This window comes from Schistocerca nitens, chromosome 5, assembly GCF_023898315.1.
Source record: "Schistocerca nitens isolate TAMUIC-IGC-003100 chromosome 5, iqSchNite1.1, whole genome shotgun sequence".
NCBI classification, from domain to species: Eukaryota; Metazoa; Arthropoda; class Insecta; order Orthoptera; family Acrididae; genus Schistocerca; species Schistocerca nitens.
In genome coordinates, this window is record NC_064618.1 from 400,974,239 (window position 1) to 400,995,153 (window position 20,915).

The window sequence follows — 20,915 nt, forward strand, 5'->3', positions numbered from 1 at the left end:
ACAAGATTAAATATTTTTCTCGATTCCTGAAAAATGATGATTTTGGAAATGACTGATTCAAATGTAATAAACTTCGCAAGTACTTCTTACATTATAGCTTACGTCATTTGATTCCCTATTGAGGCGTAGCGTATTTTGTGGTTATCCACATATCTTGATCTCAGACTAAAGCTTGTGAAATAAAAATCAAATAAATATTTCGGGAATTATGTAGAAAAGGAATGGAAAACAAACATTATTCCTATTGTGTGCGGTACGTGTAAGACATTAAGGGACGGCCTACTTTCTCCCCACTTGGAGCGCAAATGTCACTCCAGGTGTCAAACGAAACATCTTTCAAGAGTAGTGAGTGTCGCGACTGTATGCGTTGTACTGTGGTTCGCCAAGAGAATGCAATAACTGTATGAGGATCTTTGGCTTTTGGCCCACAGAGGAACTGTGCCTGCTATGCGCAAGCGCAGACATTCTTATTTTCTAACCGACCGGCGCCCATTTCTGACACGCGCCTCGTGTTCCCGAAGATGTGCGCTGGAGCGGACAGCGACCCGCGTCTTGGGCGGTGGTGCCGTGGGTTTTTTTCCGCTGGCTGTCGGCGCTGGCGCTATTGTAGATTGTCCCTGACATTGGGAGCACACTGCGGGTAATTGCGACATAGTCGGCCGACCGGCAGCCAGCGGTTACACAAGGCGGCCGGAGGCATTCGCGCTGCCACCACCTGCTCCGAAATACATGCGCGCGTCACGTGCACGTCGGCTAAAATTACTCGTATTTGGCCGTCATTGTCGGAACGCACCCGTGGAACACTTCCCGCCCAGTTCTCTTTGAGCTGTCGGTGGCTGACAATGTGAAAGAGAAACTCGTGCCTAAGAACGGCAATCGGGAAAATCAGCTGTACCGTATGGTCTCCTCAATAGAACTTCATGGGTGAGCAGGTAATATTCTTTTGTAGCTTCCCTGTGGCACTTGAGAGTGTAGAGTGTGTAGTTGTTGTTTTTCTAGCGTGCCACATCTCCGTATGCCCCAAAGCTTTCATCTTATGCAGTAACGTCCTCCGAGCGTTTTCCCTACCACTTGGCTCCATCTGATTATCTCCTTCCCAATTTTTTCCTCTAAACGTAGCACTGTTGTGTCAAAGTATGAAGGCAATGTGGTGCCACCCATGACTCCATTGTGACATAGACATGTAGAGTACGGGCGTTCAGCTTCGTCAAACCAACTCGTGAGCATCAGTGACGTACGAAAATGGCGTCAAATCCGAAGGCTTCTTGCACGTGTACGAGTTGTTTGGACACCTTATGTTTATTTCAGAATTTTACTTCTTGTATTCTGAAAATCTTGGTTTACTTCCAATGTCATATTGTTTCTCTCATATCTAAAACTTACAAAGCATCCGTCGAATGTCGTCTTGGGGTACTTTGTCCTATTCAGTTCACGTAATAAGCGAGGAAAAGATAGCTGCATGCTTCGAAATGCTCCTCTATCTCTCTCATCCTGTCCTTGGAGGAAATATAAATATTTCACCGTCTATTTGGTATATTGTTCCTCTAAATGTACGTTAAGACATTTCAAGAGAAGAAAAGTGTTTTACTTCAAATGGTACATATTATTTTAATATCATACTACATTTCCGCAGAACTTCCGTGTAACTGCACATTACGGCCCCAAAACATTTCTGTGATTTCATTCGTCCAATTCCATTGCTCCTGGATTCCAAAATGTCGAGCAGTTCTCAAGAAACGATCACGCAGTGTTCTTGTATACAGTTTCCCACGGCTGCTTCTTCCCATGACTCTCACAACGAACTAAACACCGTCGTTACTAAGGATACATACAGTGAAGAGCCAAAGAAACTGGTACACCTGCCTAACATTGTGTAGGGCCCACGAGAGCACGCAGAAGGACCGCCACATGACGTGGCATGTTCATGTCTGGGGAGTTTGGTGGCCAGCGGAAGTGTTTAAACTCAGGAGAGTGTTCCTGGAGCCACTCTGTAGCAATTCTGGACGTGTGGAGTGTCGCATTGCCCTGCTGGAATAGTCCAAGTCCATTGGAATACAAAATGGACATGAATGGATGCAGGTGATCAGGCAGGATGCTTACGCACATATCACCTGTCAGAGTCGTATCGAGACGTACCAGGGGTCCCATATCACTCCAACTGCACACGCCCCACGCCATTACGGAGCCTCCACCAGCTTGAACAGTCCCCAGCTGATATGCAGGGTCTATGGATTAATGAGGTTGTCTTCATACCCGTACACGTCCACCCGCTCTATATAATCTGGAACGAGACTCGTCCGACCAGGCAACATGTTTCCAGTCATCAACAGTCCAAAGTCGATGTTAACGAGCTCAGGCAAGGTGTGAACCTTTATGTTGCGCAGTCATCAAGGGTACATGAGTGGGCCTTCGGCTCCGAAAGCCGACATCGATGGTGTTTTGTTGTATGGTTAGCACCCTGACACTTACTGATGGCCCAGCATTGAAATCTGCAGCAACTTGCGGAAAGGTTGCACTTCTGTCGCGTTGAAAGATTATCTTCAGTCGTCGTTGGTCCCGTTTTCGCAGGATCTTTTTCTGGCCGCAGCGATGTCGGAGATTTGATGTTTTACCAGATTCCTGATGTTCACGATACACTCGTGAAATGGTCATACGGGAAAATCTCCACTTCATCGCTACTTCGGAGATGCTTTGTTCCGTCGCTCGTGAGCCGATTACCACGTTCAAACTCGTTTAAATCTTGATAACCTGCCATTGTAGCAGCAGTAACAGACCTAACAACTGCGTCAGACACTTGTTGTCTTATATAGGCGTTGGCGGCCGCAGTACCGTATTCTTCCTGTTTACGTCTCTCATTTTTGAATACGCATGCCTATACCAGTTTCTTTGGCACTTTATTGTATGCCGGCCGGGGTGGCCGAGCGGTTCTAGGCGCTACAGTCTGGAACCGCGCAACCGCTACGGTCGCAGGTTCGAATCCTGCCTCGGGCATGGATGTGTGTGATGTCTTTAGGTTAGTTAGGTTTAAGTAGTTCTAAGTTCTAGGGGACTGATGACCTCAGCAGTTAAGTACCATAGTGCTCAGAGCCATTTGAACCATTTTGAACTTCCGTGTATATTATTTCCGTTTCTTATCGTTTCGAAACGCTGAACTCAAATCCTCTGCCAGACAAAAATAGTGAAACATACAGAAGGGTTGGCGGAAAAATAAAGTTAACTCCACCTATTGTATAGTAGGTGATATTATTTTAGTAATTACAAAATTGATTCAAATTAACAAAGAACTTGGCAGTATGAGGTCACACCCACTCTGGCCTGGATGCATGCACTGATACGGTTGGGAAGGGTATCATAAAACAGTTGCATCCCCTTCGGAGGCAAGCTGACTCACAACCGTTGTAACTGGTTCTTAATACCCTCCATACTGGCACTGGGAGTTGACCTCCGAGTTCGACCGGAGGCAGATCTACGGATCTTGCTGGCCACGGAAGTACCTCTTCTTCACGCAAACAGTTTATAGAGACACGTGCTATGTGTGGACAAGCGTTGTCCTGTTGAAAGATGGCACCACGATACTGTCACATAAGAAGTAACATATAGGGATGCAGAAAGTCCATGACGTACCGTTACGCCTTCAATGTTCTCTCAGTTAGTACCAGTCGTGATCTGAAGTCATATCCGATAGCTCCTCACATCCTGACACCAGGAATAACATCAATGCGTCTTTCCAAAACACTGAAAGGATGAGACTTCTTCCCAGGTTCTCGCCACACACGCCAACAATTGTCATCCGGGGTAGTGTACAACCGCGAGTCATCGCTGAACTGAGTACGACGCCATTCATCAGCAGTTCACGCTTCCACGTCACGGAACCATTCCACACACAGCCGTTTGTGTTGTGTCAGGACGACAGTTCCCTAGCCGGCTGCTGCCAGTCTCTGACCAACATTGCGGAATAATACGGAATGTGGCAGGGAGTCCAGCACTCTGATGGCAGGGCGAAGATGTGAAGGGGAGGCGATGCTCCTGGTGCACACTAGGACGATTCTAGCATGTAGTTGTCGGAGATGGTCGTCCGCAACCTTGAAAACCAGCATGTCTGCCTTCACATTGGGCGACTGCGACATCCTACTGCCCCACAAATCTGGATATTGGACAATTCGACAAGCCCGTCAGATGGAACCGCACAATGAGGCTACATTCAAACTCTGTCTTACAAGAGTACGCGACAGCTCCGTCTCTTTCACAACAATCACACAACACGTGACGCTGTTCAAGCCCCTTATACGTGCGGGAGGTGAAAAATAGGTTTCCCATGTCGACTGTGGTCAGAGTTGTATGTGAAAGGAAAAAAAAGAGAATGAGACTTTAAAGATAAGACATATCTTTATTGTTGTACAAAATTTCCAAGTACATTTCATACCGCTTTATAAGCTTCAAAAAGCCTTCCAGGAAAAAATCAGGGCGTTGCATACGGAAGAAGTGTTGAACAGCTTGTTTGACCTCAGCGTTGCTGCCAAAGCGCCTTCCGCCGAGAGTCTCCTTCAAAGCAGGAAACAGATGGACGTCACTTGGTGCGAGATCCGGACTATAAGGCGGATGGTGTAGGCGCTCCCAAACAAGAGTTGCAATATGGTTTTGCGTTGCCGTCGCCGTGTATGGTCTCGCATTGTCATCCAACAACAGAACGCCAGATCTGAGAAGGCCAGGCCGCTTTTTCCGAATCACCTCTCTCAATTTCGACAGAGTGGAACAGTACCGCGCAGCATTGATGGTTGCATCCTCCAGAAAGTCCAGCAGCAAAACTCCTTTGGAATCCCAGAAAACGGTGAGTACCATTTTACCTGCAGACGGAGTGCTTTGAAACTTCTTTCGGACAGGTGATGACGGATGTTTCCACTCCATGGATGCGGCCTTCGATTCGGGCGTGTAATGGTGGACCCGCGTTTCTTCCCCCGTCACAATCCGAAACAGAAGGTGATTGCCAGATTCATGGTAACGAACGAGCTGTTCCAGGCTGAACGCCATGCGTTATTCCGTGTGTGTCGGGGTCGGTTGGCGGGGCACCCATCGTGCTTGCACCTTCCTGTATCGAAGAATGTCGTGGATGATCTTGTGAGCTCGCTCATGACCGATTCCAAGTTCTGCCGCAACTCCATCGATGGTAATACGCCGGTTCGCTTTAATCGTGTCATCCACCTTCCTGACATTTCCATCTGTAGTGGCCGTGCGCGTCCGTCCAGGTCCCGGTATGTCCTGCACTTGCTGACGTCTATCACTCAATTCCTGGCACCATCTCCGCACCATTTGCCTCGACATCACACCTGACCCATACACCTCAACAAGACGGTTATGAATTTCTGTGCCTGATACTCCACGTGCCCATTCATAGCGGATAACAGCTCTCAATTCCGCCTTTGGCCACGACTCCAAAACGCACCTTCTCTCCATAGTTCCTGGAAAAGAGTGAGCGGCTGGCCTCCGCTTTGCGCAGGCACTGCGACAGCGCCATCTGCTTGATTGCGGTCGACCTCTACCCAATGGTGTATCGGTGCTGAAAAGTAATGCCTCCGATTTTTTTATGTGAAAACTCTTGTTTTTTAAATGAAACAAACGTTATTAACGTTCTGCATATTCATTCTTCATGTCAGCATATTTATTTCCCAAGAAAGTGACCGTGGCGACGAATACATTTCTCCCAACGACTGACCAGTTTGTCGATACCGTCACCGTATAATGTTTGGAACTGTTGACGGAACAACAGCCTCTCTCTGCTTGCACCGTTTCATCACCATGAAAGTGAAGTTCTCGAAGATGTTTTTCACGTTTTCGAAACAGCTGAAAATCGGATGGGGTCAAGTGGACCATATGTAGCATGATCGATGATAGTGAACCCAAGGCATCGGGTTGTTCCAGATGTGTCAGCGCTCGTGTGTAGCCTGGAATTGCCATGCTGAAGGAGACGGGTGCTCCGTGTGTGGACGAATTCTTCGAATTAGAAACTCGATTGCAGCAAGCTGTTTCTCACACGTCGACGCAGTTACGTTACGCACCGCCATATTACACGCTACAATTCGGAGCTCTCTACCGACAGATGGCAGCAAATATGTAGACATGAAGAATGTAGATGTAGATTGTGAATAACGTTTATTTTATTTAAAAAGATTTTCGAGTTTTCATACAAAAAATTCGAAAGTATTACCTTTTGGCACGCCCTCGTACATTGATGTCCCTCCATGTAATCTGGGTACTTCACTTTTTTTGTCAGGCAGTGCGAGTGTTTAAACCACGTGAAGAATCGAAAGGATTGTCACTGATGCTGTAGTCGGGGAACGCGGATTTACTTCAAACTTCGTACACTCGTAGTACTCCATTAGGACAACAAAATGTGTAAGCAGTAGCGCGTACTTCCCAAGCGTTATTGAGAAAATCGCAAGATAATTTCGGTCGTCAAATATATACCTGTCAGTGGCCCTTTTTACCAGTAAGTGGCGGCAGCCGAGTGGGCTGCAGAAGAAGAAAATGTGCATGCTGATCTGCCACCAGTTGAAGGTGACAGTGAAGGTGCTAAATTGTGCTACTGCTAAAGACTCATTTTTTGAATGCTGTAATTTATGACTGCAATTATCGGTCACCTTATTTATGTCATTTCATTGTAGCCATTTTTGTTACTGTTTTTGGTGAATAAAAAAAAAGTGGGTAGCGTTCAAGCCCCGTAATCGCTGGATCGAGTCCCGTTCGTCAGTTTTTTTTATTTTTAACACAGGCATTTTCTTTACTATTTATATTACAATTGATATAATGGGAAAAATACGTGTAATCGGATGATCTTTTATTAAATGTACAATGTTATTTGGCAGTCTACAAATTGTTATTATCACAAATAATACAATATTCATAATTATCGACTAGTAAATGACCAAACGCATAAAGTGATACTGAAAATGTATGCTTGTCCGTGTCTTCAAAACTGTTCATATTTAATCGAAAAAGAACGAGAAATTGCTTCTCGTGAAGACGCTATTAAAATACACTCGATACTGCATGATCAATTATCAGCGCCGATATTTGAGGAAATGCCGCGTTCTGCATTGTTTGCTTCCAAATTATCGGCTGAAAGACAGGTTTTTGAAAATGTTAACGAGGTTTGTTTTTCCACGGAAAACCTCAAAAGACCTTGCGTATGCGGAAACAGCACTTATTCAATGCAGTTGGTGCCATTTAACTTAATGTTTTCCATGTTTTTACTAAAAATACCATTCTGCAATTGTACTCGTAATGTCTAAACCGACGAGTAATTGTTCATCTTTCGAAAGCCGTCTGTGCCGATCAAAACTTGGAGGTAACAAGTAGTTTCGGGCTCCTTCCAGGTATAAGGGATTTCTCAAATCACGGACAAGCACACATTTTCAGTATCACTTTATGCGTTTGGTCGTTTACTAGTCGACGGTTATGAATATTATATTATTTGTGATAGTAAAAACTTGTAGACTGCCAAATAACATTGTAAATTTAATAAAAGTTCATCCGATTACACGTATTTTTCCCATTATATCAATTGTAATATAAAGAGTAAAGAAAATGACTGTGTTAAAAATAAAAAAACTGACGAACGGGACTCGATCCAGCGATTACGGTGCTTGAACGCTACCCACTTTTTATTTATTTATTTTTTATTCACCAAAAACAGTAACAAAAATGGCTACAATGAAATGACATAAATAAGGTGACAGATAATTGCAGTCATAAATTACAGCATTCAAAAAATGAGTCTTTAGCAGTAGCACAATTTAGCACCTTCACTGTCACCTTCAACTGGTGGCAGATCAGCATGCACATTTTCTTCTTCTGCAGCCGGTTCCTCGTCATCATTTCCCAGACCCAAATTAATCATTCAGTAAATCCTTGATGTGTGCTCCTTACAGGGTAAATTACATGGACAGAAGAGAAGTCCCGAACAGCGACATCTCAAAATATTTCACTGCCTTGTTATTTTTGTCAGTTCCAGCCTTCTAAACGCATCTATAGGGAGTTCAAGATCTTCCTTTATATCAGACACCAGATGTTTCTCGCCATATTCTTGTGTCTGCTGTACTGCTGATTTATTTTTCATGTGTGACTTGCAGGTGAGGTTAGGGTCGGGAACGTGCCCCAATCCATTCCCTTTCTACTAGGAATCCACTTCCTAACCTATACCCATTCGGTTGAAGACAATTCGGAGCATGTTACCATATTTCTTATTGTGATTCTGATATTTGAGTATTTTCTCGAATTCATTTTCCATACACATCTTGTATTCAATATGTTCATCGCTCCCAATATTGTTAAAAACGTAACTTGTATATTTGCCCATTAACCAAATCACTGCGTTATTTTTTGCCTGAGGGTAGTAACTTTCCTCTGGTCTGAAGAAAATGTTAGCCGGTACATTGTTTGCTGAAGTTCTTGTTATTTGAGCAATTTTCTCCCTGGTCCACCTCCAGTTGATAATCCTGTGGTGTCACCGCCAGACACCACACTTGCTAAGTGGTAGCCTTTAAATCGGCCGCGGTCCGTTAGTATACGTCGGACCCGCGTGTCGCCACTGTCAGTGATTGCAGACCGAGCGCCGCCACACGGCAGGTCTAGAGAGACGTCCTAGCACTCGCCCCAGTTGTACAGCAGACTTTGCCAGAGATGGATCACTGACAAATACGCTCTCATTTGCCGAGACGATAGTTAGCATAGCCTTCAGCTACGTCATTTGCTACGACCTAGCAAGGCGCCATTACCAGTTTATATTGAGATTGTAATTAATGTATCATCAAGAGCGATGTTCTCCAATTATGGATTAAAGTTAAGTATTCCAGAAGCTATGTACTATTTTTGGCTACTATAACTCCTTTAACTGTTCCAGACCTCACGCCAGTCTGCGTGAGCTTAAACGCGTGCATTTCGGCCTCCTCTAGCAACACGGTGTTGGCTCTTCTGCCAACACATCAAATCCGATCTCCACAAGTGTAACGATGAGGCACACTATCACACTCGGCTGCCGCCGCTTACTGGTAAAAACGGCCACGCACATGTATATATTTGACGACCAAAATTATCTTGCGATGTTCTCAATAACGCTTGGGAAGTATGCACTACTGCTTACACATTTTGTTGTCCTAACGTAGTATTACGAGTGTACCGAGTTTGAAGTAAATCCGCGTTCCAAACGACGGGGCCTTCCCCTGTTAGTAACTCTCAGGTTGGACATATATTTCAGCAGATGTTCCGTGTTTCCGTGTATCTGATGTGGTTTGACATTTTCAGCACTGTGTCGAATACCTTCTGAAAATTCAGAAGCACGAAATCAATACCCCCACATCCACGCTTTGCGGGATACCGTATTTGAAGGGTTGTCTGTTGCGCCAAGGAGCTGGCGCAGTGGTAGACACTGGATCGCATACGGGAGAATGGCGATTCATATCCCCGCCCGGGTATCCAGGTTCAGGGCAGCTTGAGGTAAGGTTCATGTGAAAAGGACACAGTCGATCTGCTTTCGTAATCCAACCTTACGTCTCGTCTCCAATGGCGTCATGTCGACAGTACGTTAACTTCCTTTCTTATTTCGCGGGAGGGGCACAACTTAATACGAGTATCTTGCTGACTTTTATGAGAAGCTTTCCGTTCCCAATTTGCTACCTGGAAGAGTAGGAGATGTGTACCATTGGCTGTAACTCTGTGCAAGCGTCCGTTTCCCACTTCATAAACGAGAGCGACCTGTAATCTTTCCTCGTGATCGAGGACAGTTCACCGTGAAGAAGCTCGTGTTATCTACAGAAGGTAACGATTTCACAAAGCATTCAATGGAAACCCCAATTGGAGTTCCATCTAATACAGCGTGATCATTTTCTGCAATTCCAATAACATTCTTCCGCTAGTTTTTGCAGCAGCCAAACGGTGATGAATTTGCGAACATGCTACATGAATGTATTTTGAAACGGGGTTTAAGGTTTCAGTTTGTTGCCATGGTTGTTTCGACAAGGCTGCAGAAGTTTCACTGGGAAGTCCATGCACATCCTCCACACAGTCCCGGATTCGACCCATGCGATTTCCATATTTTTGGAGCCCTGAAGAAACACATTCATGACCGTCAATTTGCTTAGGACGAAGAGATGCATGATTCAGTACACTCATGGCTGCAAGGCAACTTCCAACATATTTCAGTGAAGGCTCTGACCATCTTGTCTCGTTGTAGGATAAATGTATTAACAGTTATGGCGATTACCTTTTTCCATAAGTCTCGTTTTCATTAATTCTTACTGCTCCTTGTATGTGGGTCGGCCAACGGCCTTGCCACAGTGGTAACACCAGTTCCCGTCAGATCAGTGAAGTTAAGCGCTGTCGTTAGGATAAGTCACCGACCGGGTCTGCCGAGTGCTGTTGGCAAGCGGGGTGCACTCAGCCCTTCTGAGGATAAATTGAGGAGCTACTTCATTGAGAAGTAGCGACAACCGGACATGAAAACTGACAACGGCGGGAAAGCAGTGTGCTGGCCTCGTGTCCCTTTCGTATCCGCATCTGGTGATGCCTAAGGGCTGAGGATGGGTGTGTGTGTGGGTGTGTGTGTGGGTGTGTGTGTGTGTGTGGGTGGGTGGGTGGGTGGGTGGGTGTCTTTTCTTTTGGACACATTTGGGTGATGCTAATGCTGGATTGGCTGGAACTGGTGTTCCGGCCTCTGGATATGTGATGGAAACTCGTAGTGCTGATAGTGGAAAACAATCCAATTCTACAGGCGAGTAGCTCCAAGAGTGCTGAACCTGGGGTTGTGAGTCAATTAGACGTCTGAAGTTTTTCAAGCTGGCCCCAGGTGTAGGTTTGGTTCTTTCAACGTGTAAACTACTAAGTGTCGGCTCCACTTGTTGGCGTGTCGTACCAGCAGCATGATGCGATTGGAGTCCATTATGAACATTTTTAGTCCTCATGCGGCTCTAATAACACCTGATAGCCATCCTTGGAAACTCCCGAAGGTGCCCACCCAAACATCTGTGCCCAGAAAGTAGCGGAGGTGACGGTTGGGGTGCTGTGGGCATGTTATGGGACTTAGGAGGTGTCAGAGCGTCCTGTGTTGGCAGCCATGGAGCAGTTCCACTGGAGTACGCCCCTGAATTGTGGTCCTACGAGACGCCAACAACTGTGTTTGGATCTCGGCCTTGGGTGTGTCTGACGGCATCTTCCATGTCTGCTTCTAATAGGTGTGGATGAAAGGCTTGGCTTCACCACTGGAGGCTGGGTAGAACGGCACTGTCGTCACATGCGTTATGACGTTCTGGGAGCAGAAATCCTAAAACATGCTGGATAAAAATTGAGGACCATGTCCGAAAAGATTGTTTCTAGGGCCATTTTAATGGCAAATATTTTTTGCGGGGCACATATCGTCTCCCTTGCCGTGGTATTTGACATTGACATGACATAAGGAAACTTGGAAAATGAGTGTATGACGATGAACCACACCTCTCTGAGGAAGGGGCTGGCGAAACCCACATGGACGTGCTCTCATGAGCGCAGCAGCGTTGGCCAGTCAGTGTTCCGACTAGGTTGACGCGCAGATCTCTCAGGAGCAGGTTGAAAACATGATTTCCTGTGTAGTGCTGGGCCTAGAACCGCCACAGCGGCCGGCTTTATGACACGCAGACGCAGTGGTGGCAGGATGACGACTTGGAGTCAGTACTCCCTGTACTACCTGGATCCCGGTTTTAGGGAAAATATGTGCGGAGTTCTGCAAGGGAGTGGATGGGAGGCGTTTCCGCCAACCTTCGCGAATGTGTTTCGTAACTTGTTTGAAGGTGAAGTCCTCAGTTTTATGGAAAGGCTTCTGACACTTTCAAAAAATATTGTATGACTGTGGCCCAGCACCATCTAAAACTTTATACATTATGATCTCGTTTTCAGCAACAACCAGTTATACTTACGACAGATTATACGAACAGATTATACGAAATATTTCTTTTCACTTCTTGCTCTATCAAACTTGTTACGATTCTGAACTAGTATTTACGGCGTATGCGATTTGTACTGTTTGAACATATACAGGTATAAATAAGAGACAATTCATTTTAATAGCAAGAAAGTTCGCATCTTGGATAGAATAGGAAAACAGATGTCACAAATGATACTGTTGAATATCTTCTCTGAATTTAATTGCTACAAGATAAAGTTACAGAGATTGGAATTAAAGTTCTGATCAGTAATGACAAACACTGTAATATACTAGAGTTTGAGCTCAGAAAGTGCATATTTTCAGCGCAGTTGTTGACAATACACCCTAAAAGTCATCAGAAGAATTTTCTTAATAAAAGAGCGAGGCTGAAAATGAGACTGCCAACTGTAGTAAACATACCGATTTACCTACACCTGCACCAGTACCCTCTCTCTTTGTGAGATACATTTCAGAGTCTACTTTCCATTCTATCATGTAATATTAAGTATTTTTGGCTTTCTGATCTCAGAAGGAGCGTGGAAGGAGTCATGCCGTACAATTTTCTGAGCAAACCTTGCACTGACATTTGTACATGAATGATGTGAGGAAACTACGCTATATTCCTGTGTTGTCAAACAACAATCTATTATTGAATATTTTGAATATATTTTCGCAATACGAGTGTATTAGAGGTTAGCCAGTTGACGTTATTCGGCTTTTCTCTATTTCCTGCAAGCTGAAAAATATGCGATAAATCATTCTATCTTAATCTCTATAATAGATCAGAAATTCGGGAGAGCGACAGTCGCAAGAAACAAACGTCTGCGTTCGAATCCCGCGCGACAAAAATTTTGTAACTGTTTCGTATATTAGCATTAGTAAATTCCCCAATAAAGATTTAATTTCGTTTTTAGATAGTTCTGTGTCTCTTGATGACTTTCTACTCAGATCACTGCTAGTGAAGAATCTGAGACCAAATCACTAGTCCCGCTTGAGATCTCTAAAGAATACGAGTATAGCATCGAATACTTTTAGGAAGTGTGGGAGGGCAGAAACTGTTTTGTTAATTGTATCTGCAACTTCAAAGACACTGTTCAAAGCATGGTAGGTTTAAGGAGAAATCCTGAATTTGTTTTTTTTTCGTATCTAAGTGTTCACCTTCGTTGATCTTGTTGTGTCGTAGCGCAGTCGACAAATAAAATTAAAATAGCCCTAGGGCAGGTAGCCAAGCTATCGGCAGCTACAAAGCCTTGAAATCAATGGGGCGTTTGCTAAGCTGAATTATCTCTTTCGTAGATTATTTGCCTGCCGTACGAACTCGTATATTTAGCTATAACGTGAGTACATCTGAAACATTTTCAATGCTAATAATGTGGTGTTGTCAGCTTCCATCGATAAGCCTTATACATCTCTATTTTCCTTAAATTTTCCTTACTGAATTCTAACTACCACAAACTTGGGGGTTGTACAAATAAGTACCTTTCAGTAAAACGGCGAAAACCGCGCCCAGAAAACTTTTAGAAGGTCTTTCCCCACTTTTTTATTCCTTATGCGGTCATTTCGTAAGGAGCTACCCACAGCAGTTTTGCTTTATAACAGTTTGGTGTTCTATTTTTTTTTTTTTTTTTTTTTTTTTTTTTTTTTTTTTTGCATCTGAAGTAAACGTCGTCACTACATTATTTCTCTGTACTCAGATCCATACAAATAGTGTTCAAGCCGATTCACAGATGTGGTGGAGTGTCTTTTGTGCCGCAATTAATCATTTCTTTTCATCGCACATTTCCATGTTTGATGAGAGATAGATCTATTTCTGTGCACCCATACATTAATTTATTTTTCGTCCTTGAGATTCTTAAGAGGATAATGTAATGGTCTGTGAGTCCATCTAAAACACTGCATCATCAAAATCATTTTGCGAACAAATATCTTGAATTTATCTACTTACTAGACAAGTAGCACTTTCCCAACAGTGTCCAACAAAATTTAGTTTTCTCTTCGCCCTCTGTACAATTTTATCTTTGGTATAGACCAACAGAATGATGTGTAGTTGAAAGATTTTCAAAAATCAAGAATACGAAATCTACCATTTCTAACAAGCACTCTATTTGCCAGACTCTTGTTTATTTTGACTTTTGGTACTGAAGGACTGCTTACAACAACCGAAATCAATATGAAATATTTCCTAAACCATTATTTCTTCCCTCCTAGCGTGTCAGCTATCAATACTCTGCCTTTACCTAGAGCGATCCTTGCATTTCTGGGAACAACTGGGTAAAAATATTTTGTGTAATAGGAAAAAAAACATCAGTTTCATTACTGAGTGGCCCTATCTCTAGTCTGATGTACTTACCTAATCAGTTATCGTCCTATAGCCCATAGCAGTTTTTCAGCTGTACGTTCACTTTCACAACATTAATGAGTATTCTCTCTCGAAGCAGATTTTTATATTATGGTATCCTTATTTCCATATCTTATTACGGTCATTTTTTCTTGGAGCTGTTGGCCGATATGTCAGCGGGGATCTATGCTTGCAACACATTGTTCTACATTAATTGTGTCTGTAGCCATTTCTGTGCGCTTCTGCCCGATATCAGTATTCTGTACTTCAATCTTCTTAACCAGAAGAATAAAACAAAAATGAATAATATTACTCTGCTTAATGACACATCCTGAAATTTACAAGGCAAGAAATGTTCTCCTTTCGCGCTGTTGGAAAATGATCTGGATTTCTAAACTGTGTTTACAGATAACGCAAATCTGAGGAACTGGTAGCAGCAACCAAACAGAATCTGCAGTTTCTAACAAGGGAACCTCCCCATCGCACCCCCCACAGATTTAGTTATAAGTTGGCACAGTGGATAGGCCTTGAAAAACTGAACACAGATTAGTCGAGAAAGCAGGAAGAAGTTGTGTGGAACTATGAAAAAAATAAGCAAAATATACAAACTGAGTAGTGCATGTGTAAGATATGCAACATCAAGGATATCGTGAGTCGAGGAGCGCCGTGGTCCCGTGGTTAGCGTGAACACCTGCGAAACAAGAGGTCTTTGGTTCAAGTCTTCCCTCGAGTGTAAGTTTTAATTTCTTTATTTTCGCAAAGTTATGATCTGTCCGTTCGTTCATTGACGTCTCTGTTCACTGTAATATGTTTAGTGTCTGTGTTTTGCGAACGCACCGCAAAACCGAGCGATTAGTAGACGAAAGGACGTGCCTCTCCAATCGGAACCGAAAACATTTGATCGCAAGGTCATAGGTCAACCGATTCCTCCACAGAAAAACACGTCTGATATATTCTATACGACACTGGTGACGGCATGTGCTTCACATGACAGGAATATGTTGTCGACCCACCTAACTTGTACACTTGGCGAATGGGTGAAAAGATTCTTCTACCTTGCCCGATTTAGGTTTTCTTGTGGACGTGATAATCACTCCCAAAAAAGTGATGAAAACATGAGAGTTTGTCACATAAACTGCAACAAATGAATGCAACAGTTTCACAGTCGCACAGTTTTGCCTGTGCTCTATCAAAACATATGTTTTTAATGTTTTCAAATTTTTCCGTGTGTAGACCGTCCAAGTAAATCTGAACATGTCCTGGAATTTTGGAGAGCGAAGTTAATTATGTGTGAGTGCCTGAACTTTGATAATTGTCTGAAAACAAAAAATTAAACTTTTCACTCGAGGGTAGACTTGAACTAAGGACTTCTCGATCCGCAGGTACTCATGCTAACCACGGGACCACAGCGCTCCTGAGCTCACACTATCCTTGATGTTACCTATCCTTCGCATGGACTACTCAGTTTGTATATTTTGCTTATTTTTTTCAGTTCCGTACAACTTCTTCCTGTTTTCTCGATTGATCTGTGTTCAGTTTTTCAAGGCCTATCCACTGTGCCAACGTATAACTAAATCTGAGGGGGGGGGGGGGGGTGCGATGGGGAGGTTCCCTTGTAAGGACTGTTCAAATGAGTTAAGCTGGCAGCTTCAGTATATTTCTGTGTCTCATTAATTCGATACAGTCTTTTAAGGTTATCAGTTTATTTGAATGAGAAATAATTCCGACGGGAATAATTAGAATAGGCTGTATAAAATGATGTAAGGCATTACTTGAATAAATTGAGTAATAGAAACATGTTAGTAACATGACACCACAAGCAATCCTCGAGAAACGTAATATCTACGAGTACGTGGGTAACAGGTACCCTGAAGAGAGCTGACTTGTAAACGTAAGCAGTCACAAAAGGTGATACAATCAAACACACACTCGGGCGCGCGCGCGCGAGCTCGTGCACGCACGTACGAATATCTTTTACTATATCTGGGACAAAAGCCAACATTATCTCAGAAATACTTTAAAATGTCCTGGATTCCAATTAAGGTTTTCGAGTTTTCAGGTGATTGCTTGAACTAAAAACCTCCCAAAAATTACCATTGTGTCCCACTCACAGCCTCTTATGAGTAAGGAATGAAAGCAATGGCAAAAAACCCAGAACGAAAAATATATACAAGGGTGCCGACGACGATGCCCGTACAAGCTCATGTAGATTTGGGAATGAAAGAAGCTAGCCCTTTCCAGATGAACCATCTCAGCATTCTCCGCCCCCGGTAGCTGAGTGGTCAGCGCCAAAAAATGATAGCCACCGATATTGCCCGTCCATGGTACAGAGTTGTGAGAGACCACCAAGTATTGGATCTAGACACAACTGCGTGCCCGCAGCATATGCAAACACGAAATTGGAGAAGAATTCTCAACTCCATTAAGGGCCTCTGCAGAAGCCACGCAACCCGGCACCTTAACTTCCACCAGAAAGTCAAGCTCATCAATTCCTTTATCCTCTCTAAGGCATGGTATATGGCGCAGTTGCTTAGCGTGCCGAAACTAATAGGACGCGCTATATCTCAAGCAGTGTACTGGCTACTCTGGCGTCACGAAATTTTTAAAGTGCGAGCAACAGTTCGTGTCTAGGACCCGTCACAGGGAGGACTCGGGCTAGTAGACTTCAGTCGCAAATGTGCAGCGTTGCTCGTGAACCGCACTGCCGAACTGCAGGCCGGCTCCCCCGATGGATCGACAGCAGCCCTGCTGGAAACCTATCGGCCACAATCTGAATGCGCCCCAGTATCGGTGGCCAACATCCCTTGCCGTATGTCCTTTGTACGAGAGTATATCCTTAATAGAAGTTACGTCCTCCACACGGCCACGGACCCTCACAGGACAGCACGGCAGCTCTATACTGATTTGATGGGACAACCTCCGCTTAATAAATTGGAAGTTCGCCTACCTACTGTTAACTGGAAGCAAGTGTGGCCAAATATCAATAACAGAGTTCTGCCGTCCGATGTGTCTGCGTTGTGGTACAAACTTGTTAACAACACACTGCCCACCAATCAGCGTTTAGCCGATATTCAGCTTCTCGCCTCACCCAACTGTGGCAGGTGTGGCGTGCCTGACACCAGAGAACACCGCCTGCAATGTCAAGCTGTTTCCGACGTGTGGAGGACTTGCCAGTCAATGATGGCTCTCATCACTCGAACTACGCCGGCCCACGTCACTGTTGATAGTGTCATTGTACCGGATTTTAAATATTTCCCTCGCGCAAAACACAATACTGCTGTGTGGTTGTTGGGCCATAATGTCTACGCCCTCATCGATTGGCAAATTCACGATGGACTCGCCTTTTTGACTTACATTTGGGAACAACATTCTAAGATCAAAAACAGTGAAAAACACCATGAATATTTTGCCAATTTCTTATCAGCTGCACTGCATCATGCGTATGAGAAACAACTCTACACCTAATTTCCCTTGTGAAGACGTGTGCGAGCTCCTCTTATTTCCCTCAATTGTCCATTTAGTCTCGCAATCGAGTTTCGATGATTCGCATACTGATCTCGTTCTTGCGTCTTACATGTTGTTCTAGCCAAAATAAGTCTTGATATATAGTTAGCGTCAGGTGGTGAAATAGAATCAGTGTCCATGTATCTGTGTATATTGTTATATATGGAAAAAAAGGGAAGTCAGAGAGATAGTAACTGAGTAACAGGATGCGGTTCCATTTGGAAAGTATACAAAAGAAAAAGAAAAAACAAAACAAAAAATACACCGGTTCTCGTCCGATCACCGAAGTTAAGCAACATCGGGCCCGGTTAGTACTTGAATGGGTGACTGCCTGGGAACACCGGGTGCTGTTGGCTCCATTTCATTTTTTAATTTTTACGTCGCTACACCTGCCAGCCCTCTTTTCATACTAACTTTCAGGCACGACAAAGATGCTCCCACAAGCATTTTAAACTACTGTAAAAAAATTTAAAATCATTAAAAAAATAAAAAAATAAAAAATGTCAATCCTAAGGGTCCGGGTTCGATTCCGGTCTGGGTTGGAGATTTTCTCCGCTCAGGGACTGGGTGTTGTGTTGTCCTAAGCATCATCATTTCATTCCAATCGAAGAGCAAGTAGCCGAAGTGGCATCAAATCGAAAAGACTTGCACCCGGCGAACGGTCTACCCGACGGGGGGCCCTAGTCACACGAAAATTATTTATCTCGGCATTTGCCTTAGTAGATATAGGGAAAACACCTATATCTGGTCGTCTGGACGGAGATTTGAACCCTATCTTCCCCGAAGGCAACTTCAGCGCCTAAATCACTGCTCTACCTGACAACGGTCCGGTTTTTAAATGGGAACGTGTGCGCCGCACAAAGGACAACACGCTGCACAACTCTCTAATTAATTACGTAGTAATTTCGCACCTAGTCGGCGAGTGTCACGTTGCTTGTTTTTTGTGCCCTGAGGGACGCGTGTCGCGAAACTACTTTTGCAGCTGGTGTCTGGGACAACAGTGCCACGTGAGTGACCGGTACAGCTGCCGTGCAGTGATTAACGCCCCTGTCTTAATGAGTGCCGCTCAGTCGAGGTAATGCGATTAGAGAGCTCAAGCGAAGAACACAGTCGCCACTTCACAGTCGTCACGCCCCTTCGCTGTCCTGAAGGCGAAACCACCTGCGACCACCGCCTCCGGCTTCAAAACCGTCAATTGGTCCAGAACGTGGAGATTCATCTTGTGTTCACCGCGCATGTCACAGTCTGACTGGGAAATCTACATTCATCTGAACTGTATGTATCACACAGTCTGTGTATCATAATCCCATCAGGCAAACTCTTCCAAACATAGAATATTCTTCTTCTTCTTATGCTGCATCACGATACCTGTCTCTTCGGTACGTTCTATACGTTATGTGAAACATGAAGTTGGCATTTCGACTAAAAATTGAGAAAAATGTTCGTGATATCAAGAATACATTGTTAATAATGAAGCCAGTTCAGAGTATAGCTCATTGTTGACTTAAAAGTCATTAGAGACGTAGAATCATATGGGTGCTAAGCTTGATACACTGCGGAATTACGATTATGGTTTATGGTGTCAGTGATGGACTATAGATATGGGTAACGCCTCTGCGTTTTTTATAGCAGCTCAACATGTAAAGCTTTCTCAGTGTTCGTGCAATACCATTGTATACGTAGATGTATCTGTGGGGTATTACAAATGTCATTTCTGGGCCCAGTATTATTATTCTTACGTCAATGACATCTCGTTGGTCCTGTCCTCCTTCTGTCTTTCTATGCTTTACCCGAGTGCCAGACATGAAGATGTCAATACTGCAATCATCCAGATGAATGACGTTCTGTCTTCATTGGTAACATGTGAGTAAAACTTAGTACTTAAACTAAATGTGAAAAAGTACCATGTAATTTTAGTGCCCCATGAGAAATTAATAACTCTTGAATTCTGCGAACAGTTGTCTCATAATTTTCTAGACGGTATCCCAATCCAATACCGCAATTATCAGTGAAAATTTTACACAGTCAGAAGTAACCAAGAAACGTTGCGTGCGAGACATCGGCAACATCAGACTGCTTGAAAGTGTGAATGTTTCGCGCAGTCAAAGTTGTGTTCAGACAAGTTAAGTGATTACCATACTCTTTCATTAGCTGAACAATTTCTGTGTGCATACACCCCAGCGTCTTACATCTGAGATTAAGTGCCCGTCACGTCATAATAGCCGCAACAGAAGTCTACTCTAGCGTCTCACATCAAAGATAAGTGCCCGTCTTGCTCTTGCCATAATAGTCGCAAAGGTCTCCCTTCTCTTGAATGCTGTTTGTGCCGATTCATAAAACTAAAGCTTTCGTAATCTGCTTAACTATTTCTACCTCTGGAGCAAGCTGCCTCACTATTAAATGCATCGTTCCCTTTATGAAAAAGCTGAACCGTTTCCTTTCGCCAATCTCTTAACTTTTCCCTGAAAAATTAAAGTTTCTCTCTGTCGAACGGCGAATCGAAAGCCCCAAATTCACCAAGTTAACGCTACTTTCTCTTACTGTTTCTCTGTCAGTCACACGCGACACTACTTTTTCACTTTTTTCTCCTCCCTCCCGACCCACCCCCTTTCTTCTTTAATTGTGTTTCTGTCACTTTTCTCTTTCTCTCCCTCTCCTCCACTTGCTCTCTCTCGTTCATTGCTTCCTGCGCCCAAAAGTTAGCTGCCTGGAATTTGCCTTTGTTGTTCTACTTTTCACGAACGAACAAGATTTTTTTTCTGCTATACCTACTACCGTTTCAAATAGTTACGTTATAATTATTTCTAAGTGTCGCATTTCATATTAAATATAAGACTCGTGTGCATCGTGATGCATATAATGTGAATCGACGCACGAAAGTTTGAATTTGCTCGACAATATCGAAACTGGAGTATCGCTGGTTGGTAACTATTAATCTCCTCTGGAGAGAAATATTGGTGTTTCATCGTAGGCTTGGACGTATGAACTCCTCACGCCAATTAAAAGTCGTTCGCGTCGCTGTGATGTCGAAACTAAGGTTTGTTGTAGACACTTATTGAAACGCGTAGAGCCAACAGTTCAAATTATTTAGAAAACCGATGATAGTGCTAAAATAAGAGTTTGTTG

General features: G+C 43.8%; 1 protein-coding gene across 5 annotated transcripts in view; it reads left to right on the top strand.

Moving 5' to 3' along the window:
- Positions 1 to 20,915, top strand: part of LOC126259391 (proton-coupled amino acid transporter-like protein CG1139) — a 284,611-nt gene that overhangs the window by 150,100 nt on the left and 113,596 nt on the right. For 2 of the 5 annotated variants that reach the window (XM_049956156.1, XM_049956153.1), the window contains exon 1: positions 827 to 932. The exons of 2 other annotated variants lie outside the window; for them this stretch is intronic. In XM_049956156.1, the coding sequence (XP_049812113.1) occupies positions 921 to 932 (12 nt within the window). In that variant the 5' untranslated portion in view covers positions 827 to 920. Of the gene's footprint in view, positions 1 to 826; positions 933 to 20,915 lie in introns of those variants that run through there. One more of the 5 variants, XM_049956155.1, reaches the window with a different exon arrangement.